Source organism: Odocoileus virginianus, chromosome 14 (genome assembly GCF_023699985.2).
Source record: "Odocoileus virginianus isolate 20LAN1187 ecotype Illinois chromosome 14, Ovbor_1.2, whole genome shotgun sequence".
NCBI lineage: Eukaryota > Metazoa > Chordata > Mammalia > Artiodactyla > Cervidae > Odocoileus > Odocoileus virginianus.
In genome coordinates this window covers 61,704,063-61,728,065 of record NC_069687.1, presented here as the reverse complement: position 1 = coordinate 61,728,065, position 24,003 = coordinate 61,704,063, and the positions used below count along the sequence as shown (strand labels likewise).

At 42.2% G+C, this 24,003-nt stretch overlaps 1 protein-coding gene and 1 long non-coding RNA gene across 2 annotated transcripts; both read left to right on the top strand.

Annotated features, from left to right (window-relative positions):
• The first annotated feature begins 268 nt into the window (after window positions 1-268).
• On the top strand, window positions 269-1,517 carry LOC139038285 (E3 ubiquitin-protein ligase RNF146-B). Its single transcript, XM_070476823.1, has one exon. It carries the CDS (start codon window positions 438-440, stop codon window positions 1,494-1,496), a length of 1,059 nt encoding a protein of 352 aa, XP_070332924.1. The 5' UTR covers window positions 269-437; the 3' UTR covers window positions 1,497-1,517.
• A 14,872-nt stretch (window positions 1,518-16,389) lies between these two features.
• On the top strand, window positions 16,390-21,352 carry LOC110151590 (uncharacterized). Its single transcript, XR_011491135.1, has 4 exons — window positions 16,390-16,447; window positions 18,735-18,761; window positions 18,860-19,141; window positions 20,681-21,352. It is a non-coding gene; the product is annotated as an uncharacterized lncRNA (long non-coding RNA).
• Window positions 21,353-24,003: the final 2,651 nt, after the last annotated feature.

Sequence of the window (24,003 nt, the reverse complement as noted above, 5' to 3'; positions counted from 1 at the left end):
ATATACAGATTGGGAAAGAAAAAAATAAAGATAGCTTTCTTCACAGATGACATAATTGTCTTTGTGGAAAATCTGAAAGAATCCACAGAGAGACTAATACACAATTACAGCAATGTTGCAGAATACAAGGTAAACATACAAGAGTTAATCACTTCCCTATATACGATCAGGAACAAGTGGAACTGAAATTTAAAGCACAATACTATTTCTATTAGCACCAAAAAATACTTAGATATAAGTCTAATAAAATATACACAAGAGGCTCGTGCCCGGCCGCTGCGGGCTCGGAGGCCGAAGAGAAAAGACGGCGAGGTGGCTTCGGCTGTGTCCACAGAGGATGATACAGCAATGGAGGAGAAAATAATGCAAACTGGCTGATTACTCATGAAGATGAGATTTTATTTTTGTGGCAGGCATCTGTGGGGTCTGTAATAGAAATGATGGCTGGCTGTGGAGAAATTGATCACTCTATAAACATGCTTCCTACGAACAGGAAAGCAAATGAGTCCTGTTCTAATACTGCACCTTCTCTAACTGTCCCTGAGTGTGCCATTTGTCTGCAGACATGTGTTCACCCAGTCAGTCTGCCTTGTAAGCATGTTTTCTGCTATCTATGTGTGAAGGGAGCTTCGTGGCTTGGAAAGCGATGTGCCCTCTGTCGACAAGAAATTCCCGAAGATTTCCTTGATAAGCCAACCTTGTTGTCACCGGAAGAACTCAAAGCAGCAAGCAGAGGAAATGGTGAATATGCCTGGTATTACGAAGGGAGAAATGGGTGGTGGCAGTATGATGAGCGCACTAGCAGAGAGCTGGAAGATGCTTTTTCCAAAGGTAAAAAGAGCACTGAAATGTTAATTGCCGGGTTTCTGTATGTTGCCGATCTTGAAAATATGGTACAGTATAGGAGAAACGAACATGGACGTCGCAGGAAGATCAAGCGGGATATAATAGATATACCAAAGAAGGGAGTAGCCGGACTTAGGCTGGACTGTGATGCTAATACCGTAAACCTAGCAAGAGAGAGCTCTGCTGATGGAGCGGACAGTGTACCGGCTCAGAGCGGAGCTTCTGTTCAGTCTTCTTCTGTGAGGCCCCTGACGTCAGTAGATGGTCAGCTAACAAGCCCCGCCACGCCATCCCCTGATGCAAGCACTTCTCTGGAAGACTCTTTTGCACATTTACAACTCAGTGGAGACAGCATAGCGGAAAGGAGTCATAGAGGGGAAGGAGAAGAAGAGCACGAATCGCCATCTTCGGGCAGGGTACCAGCACCAGACACTTCAATTGAAGAAACTGAATCCGATGCCAGTAGTGATAGTGAGGATGTATCTGCGCTTGTTGCACAACACTCCTTGACCCAACAGAGACTTCTGGTTCCTAATCCAAATCAGACAGTATCTGATCGATCAGGAACTGATCGATCAGTGGCAGCGGGTGGAACAGTGAGTGTCAGATCTCGAAGGCCTGATGGACAGTGCACAGTAACCGAAGTTTAAATAAAAAAGTTTTCAGATCCATGCTCAAGATGAAAATGGTTATCTGTAAATTTCTGCCCACGTTAACATTATACTCATCCCTAGTAGTGCATTTTGGGAGTTGGGGTGGGAAAGGGTATGGGAAGGATAGACCTGTAATTAAAATGTCTAACACATCTCTGTTGAGAAATTTATTTAATATAAGGAACTTGGGTGTTAATAGTTGAGAGCTATTTAGTAATAACCCAGTTTTCTTGAGGTCTGTTTATTTTATAGTTTTTTAAAATACCTTCAGTTCTTTTGGCCAGCGTGTGTGTATTATCTGTGCGTTAATGATCCTTATCTGACTACTGCATTTGTTCCTATTTTTCTGCATGGACTGACATAAATCCATTACTAAAATTTGGCACCTACAAGAAGTCTGGTATCAGTATGAACAGAAAGCTTAACGTGAGAGCAAATGTGAATTTGGGGTTTTAAAATAGAACAACAACTATTTAATAGTAAGGTTACTGAAATGGAAATGTAAAGAAAACAGCTTATAACTTATGTTTCAGAATCTTGTCTGTAACACACTTCATGGCGTTCCCATAGGCTTTGCCATCTAGTCCTTGTAGTTAGAGGTTTCTCTTGATCCACATTTTTTTTTGATTACAGACTTTATAATTTAATAAATACTAGAATTTAAAAAAAAAAATAAAAAAAAAATAAAATATACACAAGATTCATCTGAAAAACTACAAAACTCTGATGAATAAAGTCAAAGAACAAATGGGAATATGTTCTATGTTCATGAATAGGAAGAATCAATACTGTCAAGATGGCAGTTCTTCCCAACTTGATCTATAGATTCGTCACAGTTTCTTTCAAAACCCAAGCAATAGTTTTGTGAATATTGACAAACTGATTCTAAAGTTCTGTAGACAGGCAAAAGATCCAGAATAGTCAATACAATATTAAAGGAGAAGTAGAAAGTCAGAGGCCTACACTACTTGATTTCAAGATTGACTATAGAGCTACAGTAATCAAGAGAGTATGGTATTTTTTCTATTTAAAAGAATACACAAAAAAAATTAGTGGAACAGAATAGAAGGCCCAGAAATAGACCCACATGCTATAGTCAACAAATCTCTGACAGAGGCACAAAGGCAATATGCTAGTCTTTTCAACAAATCATGTTGGAATGATTGGATATCACATGTTAGAAAAAGTAATCTGACACAGACCTCACAACCTTCATGAAAGTTAACTCAATATGGACCAGAGACCCAAATATAAAATGCAAAACTATAAAACTCCTGGAAGATGACATAGGAGAAAAGCTAGATGACCTTGGATATGACAATGACTTTTTAGATACAATACTAAAGTCACAATCCATGAAAGAAATAATTGATAAGCTAGAATTATTAAAATGTAAAATTTTTGCTCTGCAGAAGATGGTGTCAAGAGAATGAGAAGACAATCTGCAAACTGGGAGAAAATACTTGGAAGAGACACACACCTGAAAAAGAACTGTTTTCCAAAATATACAAACAAACAAACAAAAAACCTCTTAAAATGCAAAAATAAGAAAACAAATTAATTAAAGAATGGTCTGAGAATCTTCACAGACACATCATCAAAGAAGACATACAGATAGCAAACACACATATGAAAAGATGCTCCACATCTTATGGCATCCAGGAAATGCAAATTAAGATGCAATGAGATACCACTACTTTCCCATTAGTACAGCCAAAATCTAGAACACTGACAACACCAAATGCTGACAAGCATGTGGAGCAAGGGGAACTCTTGTTCATTGTTGGTGAGATTGCAAAATGGTACACCCACTCTGGAAGACGTCTTGTCATTTTCTTACAAAACTAAACATACTTTTACCATATGATCTAGCAATTACACTTCTTGGCATTTACTCAAATGAGTTCAAAAATTATACCCACACAAAAACCTGCACACAGATGTTTATAGTGGCTTTATTCATAATTGCCAAAACTTAGAAGCAACCAAGATGTCTTTTAGTAAGTGGATGGATAAACACACTATAATACACACAGGCAATGGAATACTATTCAGCTCTAAAAAGAAATGAGCTATCAAGCCGTAAAATGCATAGAAAAAATTTCAATGCATAATACTAAGGAAAAGAATCCAATTTCTAAAGGCCATATGTATGATCCTGATGATATGACATCCTGGAAAAAACAGAAGTATGGAGACAATAAAAAGATTAGTGGTTACCAGAGGTTGGGTGTGGAGGAGGAACAAATAACCAGAACACAAGGGAATTTTAAGGCCATGAAGATACCCTGTATCTTCTAACCATGGACACAGGTCCTTACACATTTGTCCAAACCCATAGATAATACAACACCCAGAGTGAATCATAATGTAAACTACGAACTTTGGGTAACGATGATGTGTCGATGTAAGTTCATCAATTGTAGCATAGGCAGCAAACTGACGAGGGATATTGATAATGGAGGAGTCTAGGCAGGTGTAAAGGCAGGGGATATATGAGAAATCTCTGTACCTTCCTCTCAGTTCTGCTGGGAACCTAAAATTGCTCTTGAAAAGACAGGATGTTTTTTAAAATAAAACCAGAAATCCCAATGCCTTCAGAAACTCTTTCTCAGACTTTCTCAGGGCAGATGGCATTATTTCTCACTGCAGACCAACTTTCTCAGCCAAGTGAGGCTTCGAAGTTCCCTGCAGCTTCAGACTCACATTTTTTAAGAATGTACTGCCCCTTTCCCCTTAGCATTCATTAAAAAGACTTCCAGGAGAGAATCTTATTGGTCAGGTTTGGGTCAGGGTCCTCCTTGCACCAGGAGGCCACAGAGAATTTCACTGGTTGCCTTCACCAGGTGTAGTGGCTGTAGTCAAGCTGTGAATTTTCAGGCTGTACTTACCCCCGAAGAGAGGGTAGGACTGGTCAGGTCAAAGAGTAAATGCTCACCACCTTGCATTTGGAAATATTTAGGGGTGCCAGGTACAGATACTGCTTTTATCAATCACCATCCTTCTCAGTTTGAGTAGATACTTTGGGGGAATTGTTCAGGGCTGAAGAAGTTCAAGCTCCTACATTATTCAGCATTTTTAAAATATAGCATTTGATTGGACAAACAGGCAGATTCTGGCTCTCTTTCAACAGATCCTCCCATAGGAAACCCGCCTTTCTAGGATACGGCCTGGAGAGGGAGGAGAGAAGACTGTAAGTTGTAGAGCAAAGATCCCTGATCTGGACTTGAAATTTCTACCCAAGTCCTGGCTTTGCTGCCAGCTTTCTAGATCAGAGAGTTTTCTCCTCTAGAACATGGAGTCTGGGGTTACTGTTGCTTTTTCTAAGTGAGACTACCCCACATCTTTAAGGGTCTTTGAAAGTACAGATGGAAAGTTCAGTTGCATATTTCAAAGAAAGCTGTACATGTCCTTGTAGTCATAAAATCATCAAGAGTCTTCATTCTGGGCTGAATGTAACTCAGGGGGGTTATTCTAGTTATTTTATTTTTTCCAGTAGATATACAAATCTATGTTTAATAAAATTTAGAGGGGATTAATTATTCAGTAATAAACTCAACTAATTTTTTAAACTAAAAACATCTTAAGACATGGAGTATAGGGAGAGGTAGGAGAGAGAGATGCACATCTGAGATAGAGAGGTGAAGAGGTTGGCCCCGGGTAGCTCAGCTGACAGGAGGCAGTGAGCCTGGTCACTCTGCCTTCAGGCCCATGGACATAATAACCCACACTCATATCTGAGCCAAGTCCTCTCCCTTGTGATCTGGAATGAGTCACATCCAAGACCCTTTGATGCTTCTTCATCTCCTCCTCAACCTCCTCCTGCCCAGGGCGGGGTCAGCATGATCTGATCCAAGCCACCCTCCAGGAATCTTGTGAATAGCCAGTCCTTGAAGGCAGCGTGACTAACACAGAAGACATCATCAGTTAATTGACCTCAAGGGTTTTGCTAATTTATCTAGATGCAAAGCACAGAGCACACGGACCCTAGAGGCAGCAGGGGACTGGAGGTCTGGGCCAGGTTAGGTGCAGGCTGACGTCCTTTTCCCTGGGAGGGACCAGATAAGTGACAGAAGCTTTTGGCATCCCCTCACCTAGACTCAGGGCTTCCCAGGTGCCTCTGGTGGTAAAGAACCCATTCCAATGCAGGGGACGTAGGAGACGCGGGTTTGATCCCTGGGGCGGGAAGATCCCCTGGAGGAGGGCATGGCAACCCACTCCAGTATTCTTGCCTGGAGAATCCCATGGACAGAGGAGCCTGGCGGGCTACAGTCCCTAGGGTCACAAAGAGTCAGAAATGACTGAAGTGACTGAGCTCGCACAAACACGCCCAAACTCAGATAGCATCTTTTCTGGCATCCACCTTTACCCACCAGTCATTTGTTCATTTCTCTAAAGTGTCCTCATGATACAGTGTTTGTCTCTCTATTAAAGCCTTGATTACACAAGATATATTACAATCATTTTAGTTTTCTGTCCCTATCAGGCTAAGCCCCTAGCCCAAGGACCAGGTCATCACTCAGGAAATATTGACTGAATGAGTGAATAAATAAATGAACAAATTAATAGACAGTTAGACCTATTTTTACCTTGTCCTCCTTTCCTGGATGCTAAAGTGACAGGAGAGAGACTTCATAAGTGACCCTAGACTCTTAAATAAACCTACTCTTATCTGCGTGTGCCAAGACCCAACTCTGAAATGGTAAACTCACATTCCCAAATGACTCTGTCTTACGAGTTCTCTAACCTTCCTCACAAGACAAGCAAAATTGCTCTAGTATCTTTTGTGTTTCCCGAGCCTAGACAAAGTCTACTCTGGATCTGTTACAAAAGATCTTGCATCTGTGGATAGACATTTAGATTGTTTCCATGTCTTGGCTATAAAGAAGATGTAGTACATATATACAATGGAATACTACTCAGTCATAAAAAGGAAAGAAATAATATCATTTGCAGCAGCATGAATCAACTAGAGATTATCATGCAAAGTGAAGTAAGTCAGAAAGAAAAAGACAAATGCCATATGATATCATTTACATGTGGACTCTAAAATATGATACAAATGAAAATGAACTTATCTAGGAAGAAGAAATAGACTCAGGCATAGGGAACAGACTTGTGTTTGTCAAGAGAGAAGGAGGGTGGGGGAGAGATGGACTGGGAGTTTGGGATTAGCAGATGCAAACTATTATAAATAAGATGGATAAACAATAAGGTCCTGCTGTATAGCATAGGGGACCATATTCAACGTCCTGGGATAGACTCTAACGGAAAAGAATATTAAAAAGCAAATATGTATGTATGACAGAGTCACTTTGCTCTACAACAGAAATGAATACAATATCATAAGTCAATTATAACTCAGTTAAAAAAGGAAAAGCAAAACAGACCTTGCAGATCTTGCAGAGGAAGTGGGAGATGGTTTTTGGCACTGGATTGACTGTTCAATGAAAGCTGGGGCTGCATTTGCCTTTATTTGCTGCCTTTTTTATCTTAACTTTTTTATTCAGTTTTGTTTTCCTTATTTTTGGCTGTGTTGGGTCTCTGTTGTAGCTCACAAGCTTTCTCTCGTTATGGTGAGCAGGGTGTTATGCCCGATGTCCGAATCCCCGAGCAGGAAGAGAGAAGGCTTCCAAGACAATGCAACTCGCAAAAAGGGAAGTTTATTGCTGACTCGAGTCAGGGCTCCTGCCGCATCCAACCCGGTGGTGCAGGGTCAGAGAACCCCAAGCCCAAGCTGTTATACAAATTTATAGGGTGAGCCTAAGCAGTTGGTAGCTGGCTTAAGCAGATTGGTTACATATTTGCAAAGCAATCTTATTGGTCCAAACTTTCGCGGGCTTTTTTCAAACTTTGGCGTTCACGGGCTTTTCAGCTTTCCCCTGATAGGTTCCCTTTTTCTTACTGGGCGCATATTGATTGGCTGGCTCCAGGCAGCCTGATGGGGGTAGGGAATCTTACCATTTCAGGGGAAACCGAAACTTAGGTCCGAGTCGCCTGTCATGGTGTTAGCCCTGGCAGCCTCACATTCCCCCCTGTCTTTGTTTCTATGGAAGGCCCAATCATGGGTCTTCTATATCATCTGTGGGGACAGTCGAATATTGAGATCTGAGTAACATTAGGTGGACGGACAGGCAGTGTGTTTTTCCTAACAACTCCCCCTTGAGAGACTTCATACTCAAGATGCTTTTTGGGATTTGGGGCAGAGGTCTCTTTCTTCTGTAACTTCTTCCTGCTGTGCCTGGGCGTAGGCCTGCCTAGCAGAGCAGAAGTCTCTCTATACCTGACCTAAGTTGGGGTGTTTTATATCTGAAACCAGCTTTTACTCTTGTAATAACAGCAACTTAGTTTGAAACTGTTGGCGCCTCTCAGAGATAAAATAGACAGGGGCCAAACAGGAGACCTAACAGGATGGTCATCACTGGTCTCCAGAAACAGGAGGCAACATTTGGGGTGATTGGCTGGTGGTCAAGCAACAGAGCTGTGTTCTAGGAATCTTGTGTTTAGTCTGAAGTTACCATCTTCCACCTGGGTGGGGGCTCCAGTTCTGTAGAAGAACTCAAAAGACATTGTTATGCATATTTCTTTGAGTAGGAACCAGGACCCCTCTCAAGGCTGTACCACCATTTGATTGTTTCCCCTCTGTTTCTGTATTTCCTCCCTTCCCTGATTAGCAATTGTTTGAATCTACCCTTTGGAACTCAGGGAAGGTCAAGGAGGCTGAATAAAGCCTATATCCTACAGTACAGCAGATCTGTACTCCAGAGTCCCCACCCCACAGAGTTCTGCTCAGTTTTAATTTAGGGAACAGGGCAACTATGACTGTGATAATTTCTTGTCAAAATGGGGCATAGGACTGCCTCAGCTTGGAGAAGAGACACTGAATTGGAAGTATTCCTGAGCTCCAAGTCCTAGATCTGAGCCTTGTATGATTAAAATCTCAATCCCTTGGTCTGCCATTTTGTTGTAACATACCCAGTTAGTAGTAGCTGGAGAAGGGAATACTGGAGTATTAATAAACAAAATAAATCTCTTTCTTTTAGAAGAATAGGCCTGAAACCCAGTCTGGACCTGGCACTTCAGGGAGACTTGTAGCCAGGTGGCCAGTTGCCTAGTTTTATAAAAAGTAAGGTATAAGTTACTAGCTTCCAGCAGATATTGTTTTGAGAATAGTGGCATCTAAGCCTGACATGACTCAGAAAACTCAAGTGTTTAGCAATACAATGTCTAATCGAAATTACACCCATAGTAACACCTGGTTATTTCCCAGGATGTCTGAACCATAGCTGAGTACTCTATTTTGACTTTTAATTGTAAAATTTTTCCTTAATAGCCAAAGCAGATGGCACCATTAATGATGTCAGTGTTTCTCTAGGTAGGAGAAGATGCAAGAATTGGGACTCATAAAATCTCCTGAAAAGATCTAACTATCTGAAGGCCTGTTCTGCCAGTTTTTCCCAGAGCATGGAACGCCTCATTCCTGATCTTCACCCTGAACTCCTTTCAGGGCCGTTGAAAGTCAGCAGTTGCAGTGGCCATGATATAATCTCTGTAGATGTAGATGGCAAGTGTCAATCTTCAGTTGGCAGAGCCCCTTTTTGCTCATAAACTTGACCACGACTTTGAGGGGGGTCATTTCATGACCATTTTATCCCACGGTGCTGAGAATGTCCATTCTCAGATTTGGCAAAGATTTTGTCGACCAGCCACTCAATGTGCTGTTACTGGACTAGGCCATAAAAGAGTATCCAAAATTCTCTGGACCACCTGTCTTACTAGCCTCTTGGTCCAGGAACACATTCCCTCTTGTTGCTTTTTCTCATATCTAGAGTTACACTGTCATCATCATCGATCTCATAAGGAATTATATATTATTCTATCAGAGGCCTCAGTCACACATTTGGCACTGTAAGAAATAACAATTTTGTAAAACAGGTGAAATACAAAGAACATAGCCAGCAGTACTAGTAAAGTCACAAGTAAGACTTAAGAGCTTCCATTAGATGTAGCCTAGTATATCCCAGGTCGTCTGACTTAGTCTACTCTGTACGACTCTTTATCTTTCAGGGAAATTATACATTGGCACCACCATATATAAGGCACACAGCCCAGTTTTCTAGTGTTACTAGACTGATTATCTTTAGTATGATTTAATTGTTTTTAACACAGAGGAGACTTTAAACCTAAATTACCATAGCCTGGTGTTATCTATATAAATCTATCTTATAATTGTGGGAGATTTTTTTTTCATTTGCTAAAACTTTTCTTGTTGCTCTGATTGAGCTTGAGGAATAGAAAAAGGCTCAAATTTATGGCCAGAGTCAGAGTAGGCATTACTAATTGGCCCAGTGAGGGGGCTCTCATCTGGTAGTATCACAGTGACCTGAATATGACTATAATTTTTTTTAAGTAAATTTCCTCAGGGCCAACCAGTTAGAGTCTTGTAGTAGAGAAATTTACCAAGGTAACCCAGAACTAGATACAGGTAATTGGCCACAAACCCAACAATTGGATTGATTTCTAAAACTGGCATAGAATCAGGCCTATGATAGAAAAGCATTTGATTTATATTCAAAGGTCTAAGAAGTCAAGAAAACATTAGAAATGATCATACAAAGCAGATCCAGCATCTTGGGCAAGCTGTCTACCTCTGATGTTGTTGTCTTCTCATCTTGGTGTAGTGTAGTTTTTCCTGTTTGAGCATCATTTTAAGGTGAGATCAGGTCAGCTGTCTTCTCTATAGACCAATCCAGTGTAGGGGCCTTTGGAAGTGGGAATTAATCTAAGAGTTAATTTCCCTTCAGTTTCATTGTGCATGAGCTAGTTAAGAGTACCTGATACAAAGTCTTTCCATCCAGGCTGGAGACAGTCTCTTAAATTATGTCTTTTTCCAGTCCTGGTTGCAGGTCATGAGGCATCTGATCTTCATCCAAAGATAGATTACTGAGATAAGCTTCAGAAACAAACTTTCACATTAATATCACATAACAGCAAAGAACTATCTGAGAAATGAGTCTTACTACATGCAGACTTCCATTAACAAACTGGGATTTAACATTTTTTTGAAATATCTTTTTTCTCCCTAAAGTTACCCTCATTTTTATCAAGTACAACCAAATTAAGGCTAGTTTGCTTGTAAAATAGGTTTGTTTTCACTAATTTTGGTCTGATGATTTATATAACCATAATTGATCATAGACTTTTTATTTTGCTGAAACACTTATAGGATCTCAGACTGAACTTTTAATATAAAGCAGGGCTGGGAAACTCACACCAAAGGCTTATCACAGATTTTGCCTAACAAATCTAGGTGAACTCTTTTCTTTTTAAGGTCTCAAAAATTCCTTGAGATTTTTCTACCTGTTATTGAGATAACCTTCTTAGCTCATTTGATAAACTTACTGGAAACTTAAGAGTTTCAAATTTCTGGAGGAGTCAGATAGAGAGAAAATATAATTGTTTTGTTTATAACATGTAATTTTACCAAATTATTTTTATAATTAGTTTGAGAGGAAGGTTTTCCCTACTCCCAGAAAACACACAATTTGAACCTGTAATTCCTCAGATAGAAACCATAAAAGTTATAAGCATATTCGCTGGTTCATTCAGTCCTTTGTTAACTTTTGTGAAGTCATCAGGTTTTTCATTAGAATACCAAGACATATCAAAATGTTAAGAACTCCATATAATTTCTAGGATATCTGTATTAGTTATTTTTCATACATTATAACTGAGTGGATTTATTACTCATTTGATAATCTTTTTCATGTAATTTAACCAACCAAATAAACAGTTTAATATCTCTCTTTGGGATGTTTCAGGGGCCCTCTGAAACACCCCAAAGTTAGCTAGATGTCAAAGGAACTTCAAAAGAATTCAATTTAGGAAGTTTTATCGAAAAGATCAGTTAAAAGCGTTTAGAACATTTGGTCAGATTCAGTCAATGTTGGTGGATGTATCATTTAGCTTGTTGATATGTCACAATGGGCGCAAATACCAAGGCTCAAGGTCGAGTGAAAGTCAGCTCCACCATCTTGGACCTAATTGACTCTAACCAGTTTTCTTATGACGTGTCATTCCTAACAAAATCCATTTATCTAACTAACTGTAATCCAATTTTAGAAAATCTTGATCATGCATAACTCTTTTTAGTATTTTTTACACTTTTTTTTACTGAAAGCACACTTCTTGCTTTCCTTTAGCAACCAAGAGCTAACTTTTATATTAGCATTTTATAGATTGGTGAGCATAAATACTAGTGATAATTTCTAAAACCCTTGCTTTCTTAAAACATTTTAGGATGGCATCAAACATTATTCATTTATAGTCCCAAATCTCTTTAGTTTTTCTGTAAAAGGAAATCAGTGTTTAGTAGTAAATGTTTCAAAATCTTATTTCATTTGGAAATGACCTAATTATTTAATAGACATCCAATACTTAGTTTAGCACAACCCTTAGAAATTCAAGTTACACCAATCTGGAGAGACTATTTTAAACAGATATTCTTAAAGAATAATTATTCTTAATAGAGTTTATACAAACTCATATCTCATTTACATTTTTTAGAAGTTTTTTTACTCAAGGTAATTTCCTTGTTGACAAACTTGTAACAGGTATAATATTTAACTTATATTAAACCTAGGTACAATGAAAATATTTCACTTGATGTTAATTACTCTAAGACATGTCTATATTAGGTAGGTCAACAAACAAACATTAATATCAGGTATTTAATACTGAATATTTCCCAGTTCACCTGAACCTGGAATTTATTGTTTAATTTAGAATTATTTGATTTGTAAGCACTTACCCTTTTTTTAAGCCAATTAAATAGAACTCATTTACAAATTAACCTAAAAAATATTTCCCAGAGACAAAGACATACCAAAACATATTTAGACAGACACAGTGCAAGATCTAGCTTCATTTTCTAAGTTTGGTCATGAATTAGATATTACAATATAAAATTTAAATAAATAACATTTTTAAAGGCTTCTTTTTTTCCTTTTTTTCTCAGTCTCAGGAATTAAAGATGGTCTAGATGACTGTTCTTGAGAGCCCTGGTCTCAAGGCACAGGGAAAGAAAATCAAGTTCTAACAAAATGGCGGCAGGTCTAAATAGTGGCCAGACAAAGCAAATAACCGTCACAAATCACAACACAGAACAGAGTTAAAACACACATATAAACCTGGCAGTCCTCATCAGACACTCCCTCAAATACAAGAATACAGTCTCTCAGAAAACCTTCTATAGAGACACAAAACTTCAGATGTCTTCAAAGATTTCAAAAGGAGGAAAGGAAGCCAGGTTGAAAGAAGAAGGAGGAGGAGGCGGGAAAGGGGGCAAAAGAGGTGGACTTACAGACGTCTCCTGCCACCTGCAGACACCCAGGTGTTACAGGACTTTTCCCTGGGCTTCCAGAAAAGGGAGACCAGAGACAATGACGGCACACACACAAACACGGAGAGCCGAAGACAAACACACGGACAGACAAACGTCGGCTGACAACACAGCACTGGGTTTTGGCCCCCTGAATTTTCTTGCCCCCTGGTACTAGGTTCACCTTACCGAATGGCGTCCACTGCTCACCAGACTCGGGATCAGGAGAGGAACTCTCCTTCCCGCAGAGCCGGCTGCCTTCCAGCGTGCTCGCTGGCCTCGGTCTTGCGCCGGCTGGAACGTCCAATCCGTTCCCCCCTTTATAGAAAGCTTTCTCCTGTGCCAGATACCTTCCTGCCTCACAGCAGGGCCTCGGATTTACACTGGACTTTTTGTCCTGCCTGAGCACCGGTGTTATTATCTATCCTTCCCCTCTGTCCTGGAAGTGTTCTCTTCCCCCGGTCAAGGGATCCCGGACGAGACCCCAAATGTTATGCCCGATGTCCGAATCCCCGAGCAGGAAGAGAGAAGGCTTCCAAGACAATGCAACTCGCAAAAAGGGAAGTTTATTGCTGACTCGAGTCAGGGCTCCTGCCGCATCCAATGCGGTGGTGCGGGGTCAGAAAGCCCCAAGCCCAAGCTGTTAACACAAATTTATAGGGTGAGCCTAAGCAGTTGGTAGCTGGCTTAAGCGGATTGGTTACATGTTTGCAAAGCAATTTTATTGGTCCAAACTTTCGTGGGCTTTTTTCAAACTTAGGCTTTCGAGGGCTTTTCAGCTTTCCCTTGATAGATTCCCTTTTTCTTACTGGGCGCATATTGATTGGCTGGCTCCAGGCGGCCTGATGAGGGTAGGGAATCTTACCATTTCAGGGGAAACCAAAACTTAGGTCCAGGCCGCCTGTCATGGTGTTAGCCCTGGCAGCCTCACACAGGGGTGCTCTTTGTTGCAGCGCTTAGACATCTCACTGCACTGGCTTCTCCAGTTGTGGAGCACAGGCTGCAGGGTGTGTGCGTTCAACAGTTGTGGCACATGGGACTCAGCTGCCCAGCAGAGTGTGAAATTGTTCCAGACCAGGGATCAAACCTGTGTGCCCTGCACTGCCAGGCAGATTCTCAACCACTGGAGTACCAGGGAAGCCCTGCTGCCTATTTGTGGGTCTGGGGTTCCCAGAGCCTTGTACACAGTGTCCTACAAGTTTTTCTTTTGTGTAAGCTTAGACTTTGCTGAGCTGGCTTGTGGTCATGGGAGACTCAGGGGTGGAAGATGATGGCCAAATATGGGGTCATATTCATAAGCATGAGGTCTCAGGTCTCTAACTCTTGCTTCAGCTAGAGAATTTCCATTTTTATCTGAATAACATATCAGGCATCTGAATAAGTTTTTTTGAAAAAAAAAGAGTTCTTTTGCCAAATAATTTTGACAATCAGTCACTAGACTAGATAATGCCTCTGCTCCCTTCCAGCTCTGACAGTCAGCAAATTAACACCTGGTTCCATTAGTAGAGGTGGAGGATCCCCCAAGGATAAGTTCATGGTAATTTGTTATTTGTATTCTCTTGTGATACTCATTTCCAACTCTCAAGTAATTCCAAATAAATGACAAAAGCTAAGTGTATTTGATTTTCAATCTTCTCTTGTGTGTCTAAATTTGGAAACTGCAAGCTTGGAGGAGTAGAGACAACTGCAAAGGGATTCTTCTTTCATTCATGCTGATCTGTCCCATTTCAGCTACAAGCCAGTGGCAGCAGTTAACAGTCAGCAAAGCTTGCAGTTCCTAGCCAGCACCATATAAGTATTGTCTTCTCCAGCACTAGCATTCAGGCAATAAACAAATCTCTGTCCATCCTTTTCTGCAATGTGATAGGAAAAAAAAGTTATATTCCTTGTGAATTGGTGCAGCTGCTATGGAGAATAGTATGGAGGTGCTATGCAAAACTAGAGTACCACATGAGCCTCCAATCCCATTCCTGAGTTTATATCCAGAAAAAAAACTCTAATTTGACAGAATACATGCACCCTGATGTGCATAGCAGCATTATTCACAATAGCCAAGACATGGAAGCAACCTAAATGGTCATCAACAGATCAGTGGACAAAGATGTGGAACATGTATACAGTGGACTATTACTCAGCCATAAAAAGAATGAAATAATGCCATTTGCAACAGCATGAAGAGACCTAGAAATTATCATACTAAATGAAGTAAGTCAGACAGAGAAAGACAAATATCATATAATATCACTTAAATGTGAGAACTAAAATATGATACAAATGAACTTATTTACAAACAGAAATAGAATACAAACATAGACTTACAGACATAGAAAACAAGCTTACGTTACCAAAGAGGAAAATGGCGGGGGGGGGGGGGGGGGATAAATTGGGAATTCGGGATATACACTACTACATGTAAAAGAGAAGAATGACAGACAGGCTGTAGGGCACAGGGGACTGTATTCAGTATCTTGCAATAACCAATAATAGAAAAGAAAATGAAAAAAAATATATATATATATGTGTGTATAGCAGAATCACTTTGCTTTACATCTGAAACTTTGTAAATCAACTACACTTGAATTTAAAATATTATATTCCTAACATTGACATTATCTTGGTGATTCTTCTAAGAGAGGGAGCTGCCTTTGTTTGGAAGAAACACACTCGTAAGTTGTATGGGAAGTTGAAACATCAAGAGTCAGAATGTTAGCTGACTCAAAGTTTCAAAGGGGTGTGTGTGTGTGTATTTGTGTGTGTGTTGGTGTGGGAAGGGTGGGAAAGGAAGGAAGTTGTTCCACATAAGACAAGGAAAGAATTTGTTTTACCAGCGGGGGAGGTGAAGGGATAAGAGAAGAAAGAAATGGGAAGGACTAATCCAAGTCAGTCACACTGAGGACAGCAGGGACTCGATGGGTCCCTGGTCACTGGTCACGGAAACACCCTCAGTGTTTAAATAAATCAATCCGCCAAAGGGCATTTTAAGAGTTGTGAAATCTACCGTTGCATTTGGAGTTGTTTGCACTTTAATAATATTAGCATTTTCTCTGCTGGCTCTCCCTGCTCTATAAACAAACAAATTTGTTCATACATTTCAGTGTCTCATGATTTTTGAAAAAGTCTGTGAGAAATTTAAAAAAAAAAAAGTTTGCACTTTTTTTGTTTTTTGGAGAAACTCAAAAGTTTTGGCTAGGAAGGACATAGTGCCAAATGGGAAACAGCACCCAAAGAGGTAAAAACCCAAGGAAATGAATGCCCAGGAGGTGAAGGTAGAGATGAAAACATTAGTCCTTGGAGAGGAAGCTTTGAACTTCTATAGGCCCTGGGAGGGAGAAATTGGAACAAAATTGATATGGATTTATTTATTTATATATTTATTCTTGGAAGAAAACTGATTTACAATGCCGTGTTGGTTTCTGCCACAAATCAGCCATAATTCTACATACATCACCGGCCTCTGGAGCCTTCCTCCCTCCTCTCGTCTCCCGCTCCACGTCATCAGAGAGCGCCAGACTGGGCTCCCTGTGCGACACGACAGCCTCTCCCCGCGATCTGTGTTACACACGGCGGTGTATGTATGTCAATACTACTTCCTCCGTTCCTCTCACTCTTTCCTTCCCCCACTGTGCCCACAGTCTGTTCTCTGAGCCTGTTATACAGAGTGAAGTAAGTTAGAAAGAGAAAAACAAGCATAATACACTAACGCATGTATATGGAGTGTACAAAAAAAAAATGGTATAGATGAACCTATTTGCAGGGAAGGAATGGAGACGCAGATCTGGCTTTTAGAGAGCAAGACCTAGCTGACTTCTAGGTTTCATGTTCTCAAGACATTTCATTATCCCCACATGGCCTAGGAATTTTCCTTAGATTGTAAGCTTCTCTGGTGTTGCTGACAGGGGGCTGATGAAGGAAGGACGGGAATCACCTACTAACGCTGCCAAGATAGAGTTTGTTGCTTCTGGACAGTGATGCCCTCAGACCCAGGCTAGGGTGCGACCTGCTCTGGGCCCTGCACTTCAGAGGTTGCAATATGTCAGAATCACACGCAGAAACGCCTTAACTAAACATCACCCAGGTGTGCCAGTCCCTGTGGCCTGGGGGCACAGCACGATCCAGGCCCCTGACCAGTCCCTTCATCACTAACACCATTCAGGCCCCTGGGAAATGCTTCCACATCTGCCTTCTGTCCTTGCAACACAAGGCAGGTGCGTTTGAGTGCTGGGAAGGATTGCATGCTTTATCACGGTCAGCAGCGGAGCTGCAGCCACCTCAGAGAGCAGAGTGTGAGCCAGAGGCGAGCTCGAGTAAGAGAAGACACAAGTTCACTCACGGACTCCATCTCTCTCAGAGGGTATGAATGGACGGTTTCACAGAACGCCAGGTTTCTCCTTTCTGACTTCCTTCACTTTTCGAGTTTGCCTCAGCAGCACTTTGAGTCCGAGGAAGTTTGCAATATTAAGCAGTGGATTGACACTGAATTTGTACAGATGGAGGTCTCAGTGTAACATATTTGGAGCTTGCTACTGACTATTTTAGTAGCTGAATGAGCACTGAAACATTTCTGAAAAAAATGTTTAAAATATTTAGAATGTGGGCCTTTTAAGGAAGGAAATTCTGACCCAAACTATAGCATGAAGAACTCAGATGTTTTGCTAACTGACATGTCGCTCATAAAGGGACAAATACTGTATGATTCCACTTATATGAGGCCCCTGTGTGTGTTAGTCGCTCAGCCATATTCTCTCTGTGACCCCATGGACTGCAGCCCACAGGCTCCTCTGTCCATGGAATTCTCCAGGCAAGAATACTGGAGTGGGTTGCCATGCCCTCCTCCAAGGAATCTGACCAACCCAGGGATTGAACCCAGGTCTCCTGCATTGCAGGCAGACTCTTTGCCCTTTGAGTTACCCAGGAAGCCCCTCTAAGGCGGTCAGATTCACAGAGACAGAAAGCAGGAAGGTGCTTGCCAGGGGCTGAAGAAGAGGACAGATGAATCACTGTTTAACGAGGACAGAGCTTCCGTTTTGCAAGATGAGTGCCCTGCTGCTTCCCAAGCAGCTTGGTCCCCTTGCTGTTCATCCTGGTCAGGAAGCCTTTCTGTCCATTCTCTGGCTCCTGAATGCCTAACTATACCTCAAAGCCCAGCTTCATTGGCACCTCTTCTACGAAGCCCTCAGTCATGTCAGGCAGAATAAATGAGCCGCTTTCCATTCCCTGCATTGCTACGCCCGCCACCCACACCTCTCTGACTACACACATTTTATTACCAAACATTACCCTATTGGGCCTTCTCGGGGCAAATCTTTCCCTCATATCCTGTGCTGTAGGTCCTCTCTGAAGTACCTAGATAATATCTGATGCACTTTTCCTGAGTTGTTTTACACGTGTGGAAACTCCCCAGCAAATGAAAGATACTAACTACCTTGATGACCAGGAACAAATAGCCCCCAGGCCTCCTGGAGCCTAGAGATTGACAAGGTTCACGGTGTCATTGCCCTGTTAGGTCAACATCAACCAATTAGAGAGTTGTGCATAAGCTGATCACAGTACTCTGTGACCCCCCCTCCCTCACCTGGCCTTTAAAAAGACTTTGCTAAAAGCCTTCAGGGAGTTTGGGATTGGGTGGGGGTGGCGGGAGATTGGGCCGCCCTTCTCTGTCCCTGTAATAAACCTCTTCCTGTTCCAGACCCTGAAGCTGCCGTTTGTTTGGCCTCACTGGGCACATGAACTTGCTTTCAATAGCAATTCCGCTGCATTGTTGTTATTTGTTTTTCTCACATCCGTTTCTTGCTTCAGGCTATAAGCTCCTTAAAGTCAGATACTGTGTTTTATTCACCTTTACTTCCCATTTCTAGCCCATTGAAGATGATCACAATTGGCTGGTGAGTAAATTTATATTTTCTTGATGATGCAAAGTCATCATTTGAAATATAAGGAGCTATTGAACTGAATAGAGCTTAGCACTAAAATTTCTCTCTAGATTTTGCTTCTGGGGACAAAACAGCCTCAGGCTGCCACTTGTCACTACTGGCTGCTTGGGTACAACTTTCATCGTCTTCCTAATTTGCTGCTGGAGAAGATGAAGAACAAGTGAGTCGTGTGTAAGAAGGAGCTGACAGCTCACCTGCAAGGACGACACTTTAGTGCATGAGATTTGTGACAGCTGCTGCAACGTCATGCAAGACTATTCCTTATTTCAGCTGTATGAAGATGCCAGATCAGCAGGGTAATCGTGTGTCTTCACTTGCCTGGCACAGCCCAGGTTTGTATTTACTGTCCCAACATATTTGTTAATATTACCCACTTTCACGCTCAATGTGTCCTAGTTTCACAAGAAGTCAACTACACTAAGAAATCTATGAAAAAATGTGATGTTACACTTTCCCTACCACATGTCACCATCATTTAAAAAATGGAAAATATGTTCTAACCTGATTCTGAATGATGAACGGGTCTTTCCCACACTCTCAGATCATCTCATGTTCAGCACCCTGAGAAACCTGAGTGGGAGGAGCTTCCTAGATAACCCCGCCCCCTCCCCTACTTGACTGCCCTCTCTCCTCCTCCCCTTGCACACTCACACGTGTTTGCGGAACTCGGGAAATTATACGCTTAGAAGTTACTAGAATGTAAATGGTTGAAGGGCAAGTAGTGTCCTGTTCACCTTTGTCAAAGACAATATGGGGTGGGATAAATATTAGTCTGGAAAAGAGTCTGTTTGTAACCTGGGTGGACCCAGGGTTGCCAAGAATCTTTGACTACATAACCAGCCAGTTACACGAAATATATGATTCAGGACTTGTTCAGGGAATACAACCCAACACTTAGCCTCCTTGGAGCCCCCTTGGATGGATCCTTTCCAAGGGGCCCATTTGTCATGTTAGGAATCTACTATGGTCTGAATGATATGAAACTTCTTGATTCGTTTATCCTCTTTCTTTGATTTTGGCCACACAGCATCTTAGTTCCATGGCCGTGATTGAATGCGTGCCCCCTGCATTAGAAGCACAGAGTCTTAACCACTGGACCACCAGGGAAGTCCCCTATGTCTCCCTTTAAAGAACGAGGAGAAGGGAACTCAGGGGAAAATATCAATTCTTTATTTGTCTTTACAAGGCCAAAAAAAAAAAAAAAAAGAAAGACAAGAAAGAAAGAGAGTGAGATAATGACTCTCTACCCCCAGGTCCTGACAGAGTGGTGAGTCTCTCAGACACTTTAAGTAGGCGCCAGGGATTGTGTAAGCACTGACCGGCTGGCGGCCTGCCTAGTTCACATGACAGTGATGTCTGAAGGTTTTGGCAAGGGGAGGCAGGGTGGAGAGGTGCCTAGGATCTAAGAGATGAATGGGGGGAGGGAGAGGACCATGAGAATCCTGAAAATGAAGGATCTGGGGGGCATAGAAACCTTGATGTCAATGGCTTCCCTTTGTTCCAAGGACTGGGGACACCATGCCTAGGGCTGGGGTGTGGAAGTGAGGGAGGCCTTCCAGAAAGTATGAGCCTACGTGGCTTCTTACATGTGACTCTCATCCCAGAGCCCTGGTCTTCACTCCCAGTGTATGGAGAAGGGTAAAATGACCCTTCCCAACCACCTGCCCGGTGTCTCCCTCCATTTTCCACAGCTCAGCCAGCTGCACGGGAATTTTGAAGATTTCCGCTTGTTGGGGACTCAGGGCAGATGGAGGCAAAAACCAAAATGAGAAACGGGTTCTAACACTAAGTTCTCACTTGCTGCATGTCAGACCCTGCCCTGGATACAGTCACACATTTTCCTTGTTTTTCTTTCTTCCCTCTCACAACAGGAGGTACTTCTGTTCCTGTGGGACACAGGAAGAAAGTAGCTCAGAGAACGTGAAATGGCCCGTCCCACCTTGCCTGTGAGTGGCAGAATCAGGATCGGAACCCAGGGATTTCTGGATCTTTCCAGAGGGGTTGGCAGCTGTGCGGCCACGGGTACACGGGACATTCTCCACCGACAACCCACAGTCCCCTCCCTGCATGTCTCAGCAGCTCTCCCGTCCCCCACCCACTGCCCTCTTCTCCACCTGTTCATTTCCAAGCCACCCTGCGAAGCCTGTTGCAGACATCCTGTTTACATACGATGTCCCAATCTCAAGGTTGCTAGTATTTTCTATTTCCCCAGTCCTGTATGAATCTTTTGCAAGATACATAACCTTTTTTTTTTTTTTTGCTAAGAAAAGTGTTTTCCTTATTTTTTATTTTCCCTGATATCAGAAAATAAGTATATAATATAGTAATATATTTTCCATAAAATTTTTCATAAAATGTTCCTATTGAGTTCTAGGGTCAAAGGATGGGACACAGACAGCCCTTCAACTTGGCTGGTGTGAGAATTAGCCTTTCATCCACCTCCCTCGCCACACATTGAGTCTCTGGGCAGTGGCCAGTCTTTGGCTATCTTTGTGCCCCAGCACCAGCCCAGGAACTCTCAGTAAATGCACCTGGCATATAAAAGTGCTTTGTATGCCCTAAGATTTAATTTAATTATTTAAGTTAAATCTAAATTATTTAAATTAAACCTTATTTAATCCTCAGATAAATCCTCTGAAATAACTATTATTATCCCTGCTTTGCAGGTAAGGAAACCAAGTCACTTGAAAGTTAGGGATCCTGTGAAGTGGAGAGCCTAAAGGTAGACCCACACATGTTCAATGACTCAACTCCACTCCCTCCTCTTTATGCTATTAGATAAAACACCACCTGATTGTGGGAAATAGGCTCAGCAGTGAAGAATCTGCCTGCAATGCAGGAGAGTTGGGCTCAATCCTTGGGTCAGTAGGATTCCCTGGAGAAGGAAATGGTAACCCACTCCAGTATGCTTGCCTGGGAAATCCCTTGGACAGAGGAGTCTGGTGGGCTACAGTCCAAGGGGTCAGAAACAACTTATCGACTAAACAACAATAACAAATGAGTCAAATACCAATGTAAATGATGTCTCTCTAGGGTTCAATGTGCTATTAACTTGCATTCTTATACCCATTGTGTCCCTGAAGGTCATGACATCCATCTCACAGAAGGTGAGCAATATTGACTGATTCATTCATTCATTCAACAAGCAAGCAAGCATATGCTGGCCTCTGCTGGGTGCAAAGCCCTGCAAGGTTATAATGATGGACCTGACATTGTCCACGCCACAGGGAAACTAAAGTCTAGAACTGAATTCCATTTGACTGCAGGTATCTATTCCATTTGACTGCAGGTATCTATTGAGCACCTACACTGCATAGGAACCTGCACTAGGATTTGGAGAAAGGAAGATAAACAGCCATGGTCCTTCCTTCTGGAACTCATTAGAGTTGACTGTAAAACGCCATTAAATCCAGACACTGTGAATTCTTTCCAATGTGCTCCAAAGTTAACTCAGGTCCATGACCAGGACACCAGGCTATGTCACAGCTCCTACCCATGCAGCTACTGCAAGTCTGGCCTTCCATCCTCTCTTCTGGGGCCCTCAGGAGCAAAAATGTAGGCACTTCCTCTGTTTCTTCCCAGTTGAATAATTCAGCCACCTTATTACTTTACTGAATTCATACCATGACCCTAGGAGGATTGTTACTCTCGCATTTTTACAAATGAGGAGATGGAGGCCCAGAGAGGTTAAGTCATTTTCCCCAGGTCACACAGCTAGGAGGGGAGGGAGCCGATCTGAACCTGAGCCATCTGGGTATATTGATGCTGGGGCGCGAACACTCCATAATAAAGAGAGAGGGAGAGATGATAACACTCCGAGTGACTGGAAACAATTATCCAAGGCATATGAGGCCCCGTGTGGGCTTCAGAGTTGACTTCTTGGCCTTGTTGATACGTTCAACTGTCTGCACAGGCAACATTGATTTTACGCACACAGGCCTAGTGCCAGTTGGGTGGTTGCAGCCAAGATGAAGAGAGAATTAAAGCCTGATCTGGCAAATTCTGACCAAAAGATTGGCTACTGGGACAGAGGGGAAGAATTTCCTCTATCCTGCTTCCTCCCCCAACCTCGTCTTGGCTCAGCCTGAGACCAGGCCTTCGGGGCAAATGTGCAACTTCATTTAGAATTGATGGTTCATTGGTTTGCAACTGTGCCAGGCACTGCTTCATACGTTATATATATATTAATTTCCTGGTATTCTTTGGCAGCAGGCCATTTCATTAAGGGGACTTTGCCACACATTCAAATGATCCAATGAGGCATGTGTAAGGAAGGGGTCAGTCATTATGCTGGCTGGTTACAATGCCAGTGCTTCACATCTAATCCTTGAGGCCAGAGCCAGGGGGAGCCAAACAGGTATTTCAGTCTTCCTGCTTCTCAGGACAGTGAAAAGGAACATAATAATGCACAATGTTGGGCCCCTGACAAGGGGAGCCAGATACCTGTCCACCAAAGCGATGACTGAATGAATGAACATGTGAAACTAATGTAGTTCTGCCAGTGGTGTATGGACCAGCCACAGACTATACCAAATATGAGATTATGGCCATGTCTGGACTTTGAAATAAAGAGTCCAGCACAGGGTTCAATGGCCTGGGTTCTGAGTCAGAAGACTGAATTTGGCTCCTCCTGGAGAACTTGGACAAGTTCCTTCCTTAGTCCTTGAAAGCATTAACTGCTCTCTGGTATAAGGAGACGGTGACCACAGCCCCTAGAGCAAATCCAAAGCCCATAACCCACTGCCCAGGACACAGACAGATCAGTACACATGAATGGCAACCATCTTCCTGTTTTCAATAAACTTTATATTTTTCTAGAGCAGTTTTAGGTTCAGAGCAAACCTGAATAGAAAATACAGAGGTTTTCTGTACATACACCTCCCGCCTCTCCACATGCAGCACCCTTCCCAACAGTGGGCATTCCCACACTATAGTGGGACGTTTGCTACAATCCATGAACCTGCACTGATACATCATCACCACTAACAGTCCATGGTTTACCTTACACGTCACTCTTGGTGTCGTACATTCTACATGTCTGGTCAAATGATGTATCCACAATTACAGTGGCATACAGAGTAGTTTCACTGCCCTAAAAACCCTCTGTGCTCTGCTTATTCCTCTTCCCCCAATCCCTGCCAACAACCACTAATCTTCTTACTGTTTTCATAGTTTTGCCTTTTCCAGAAGGTCA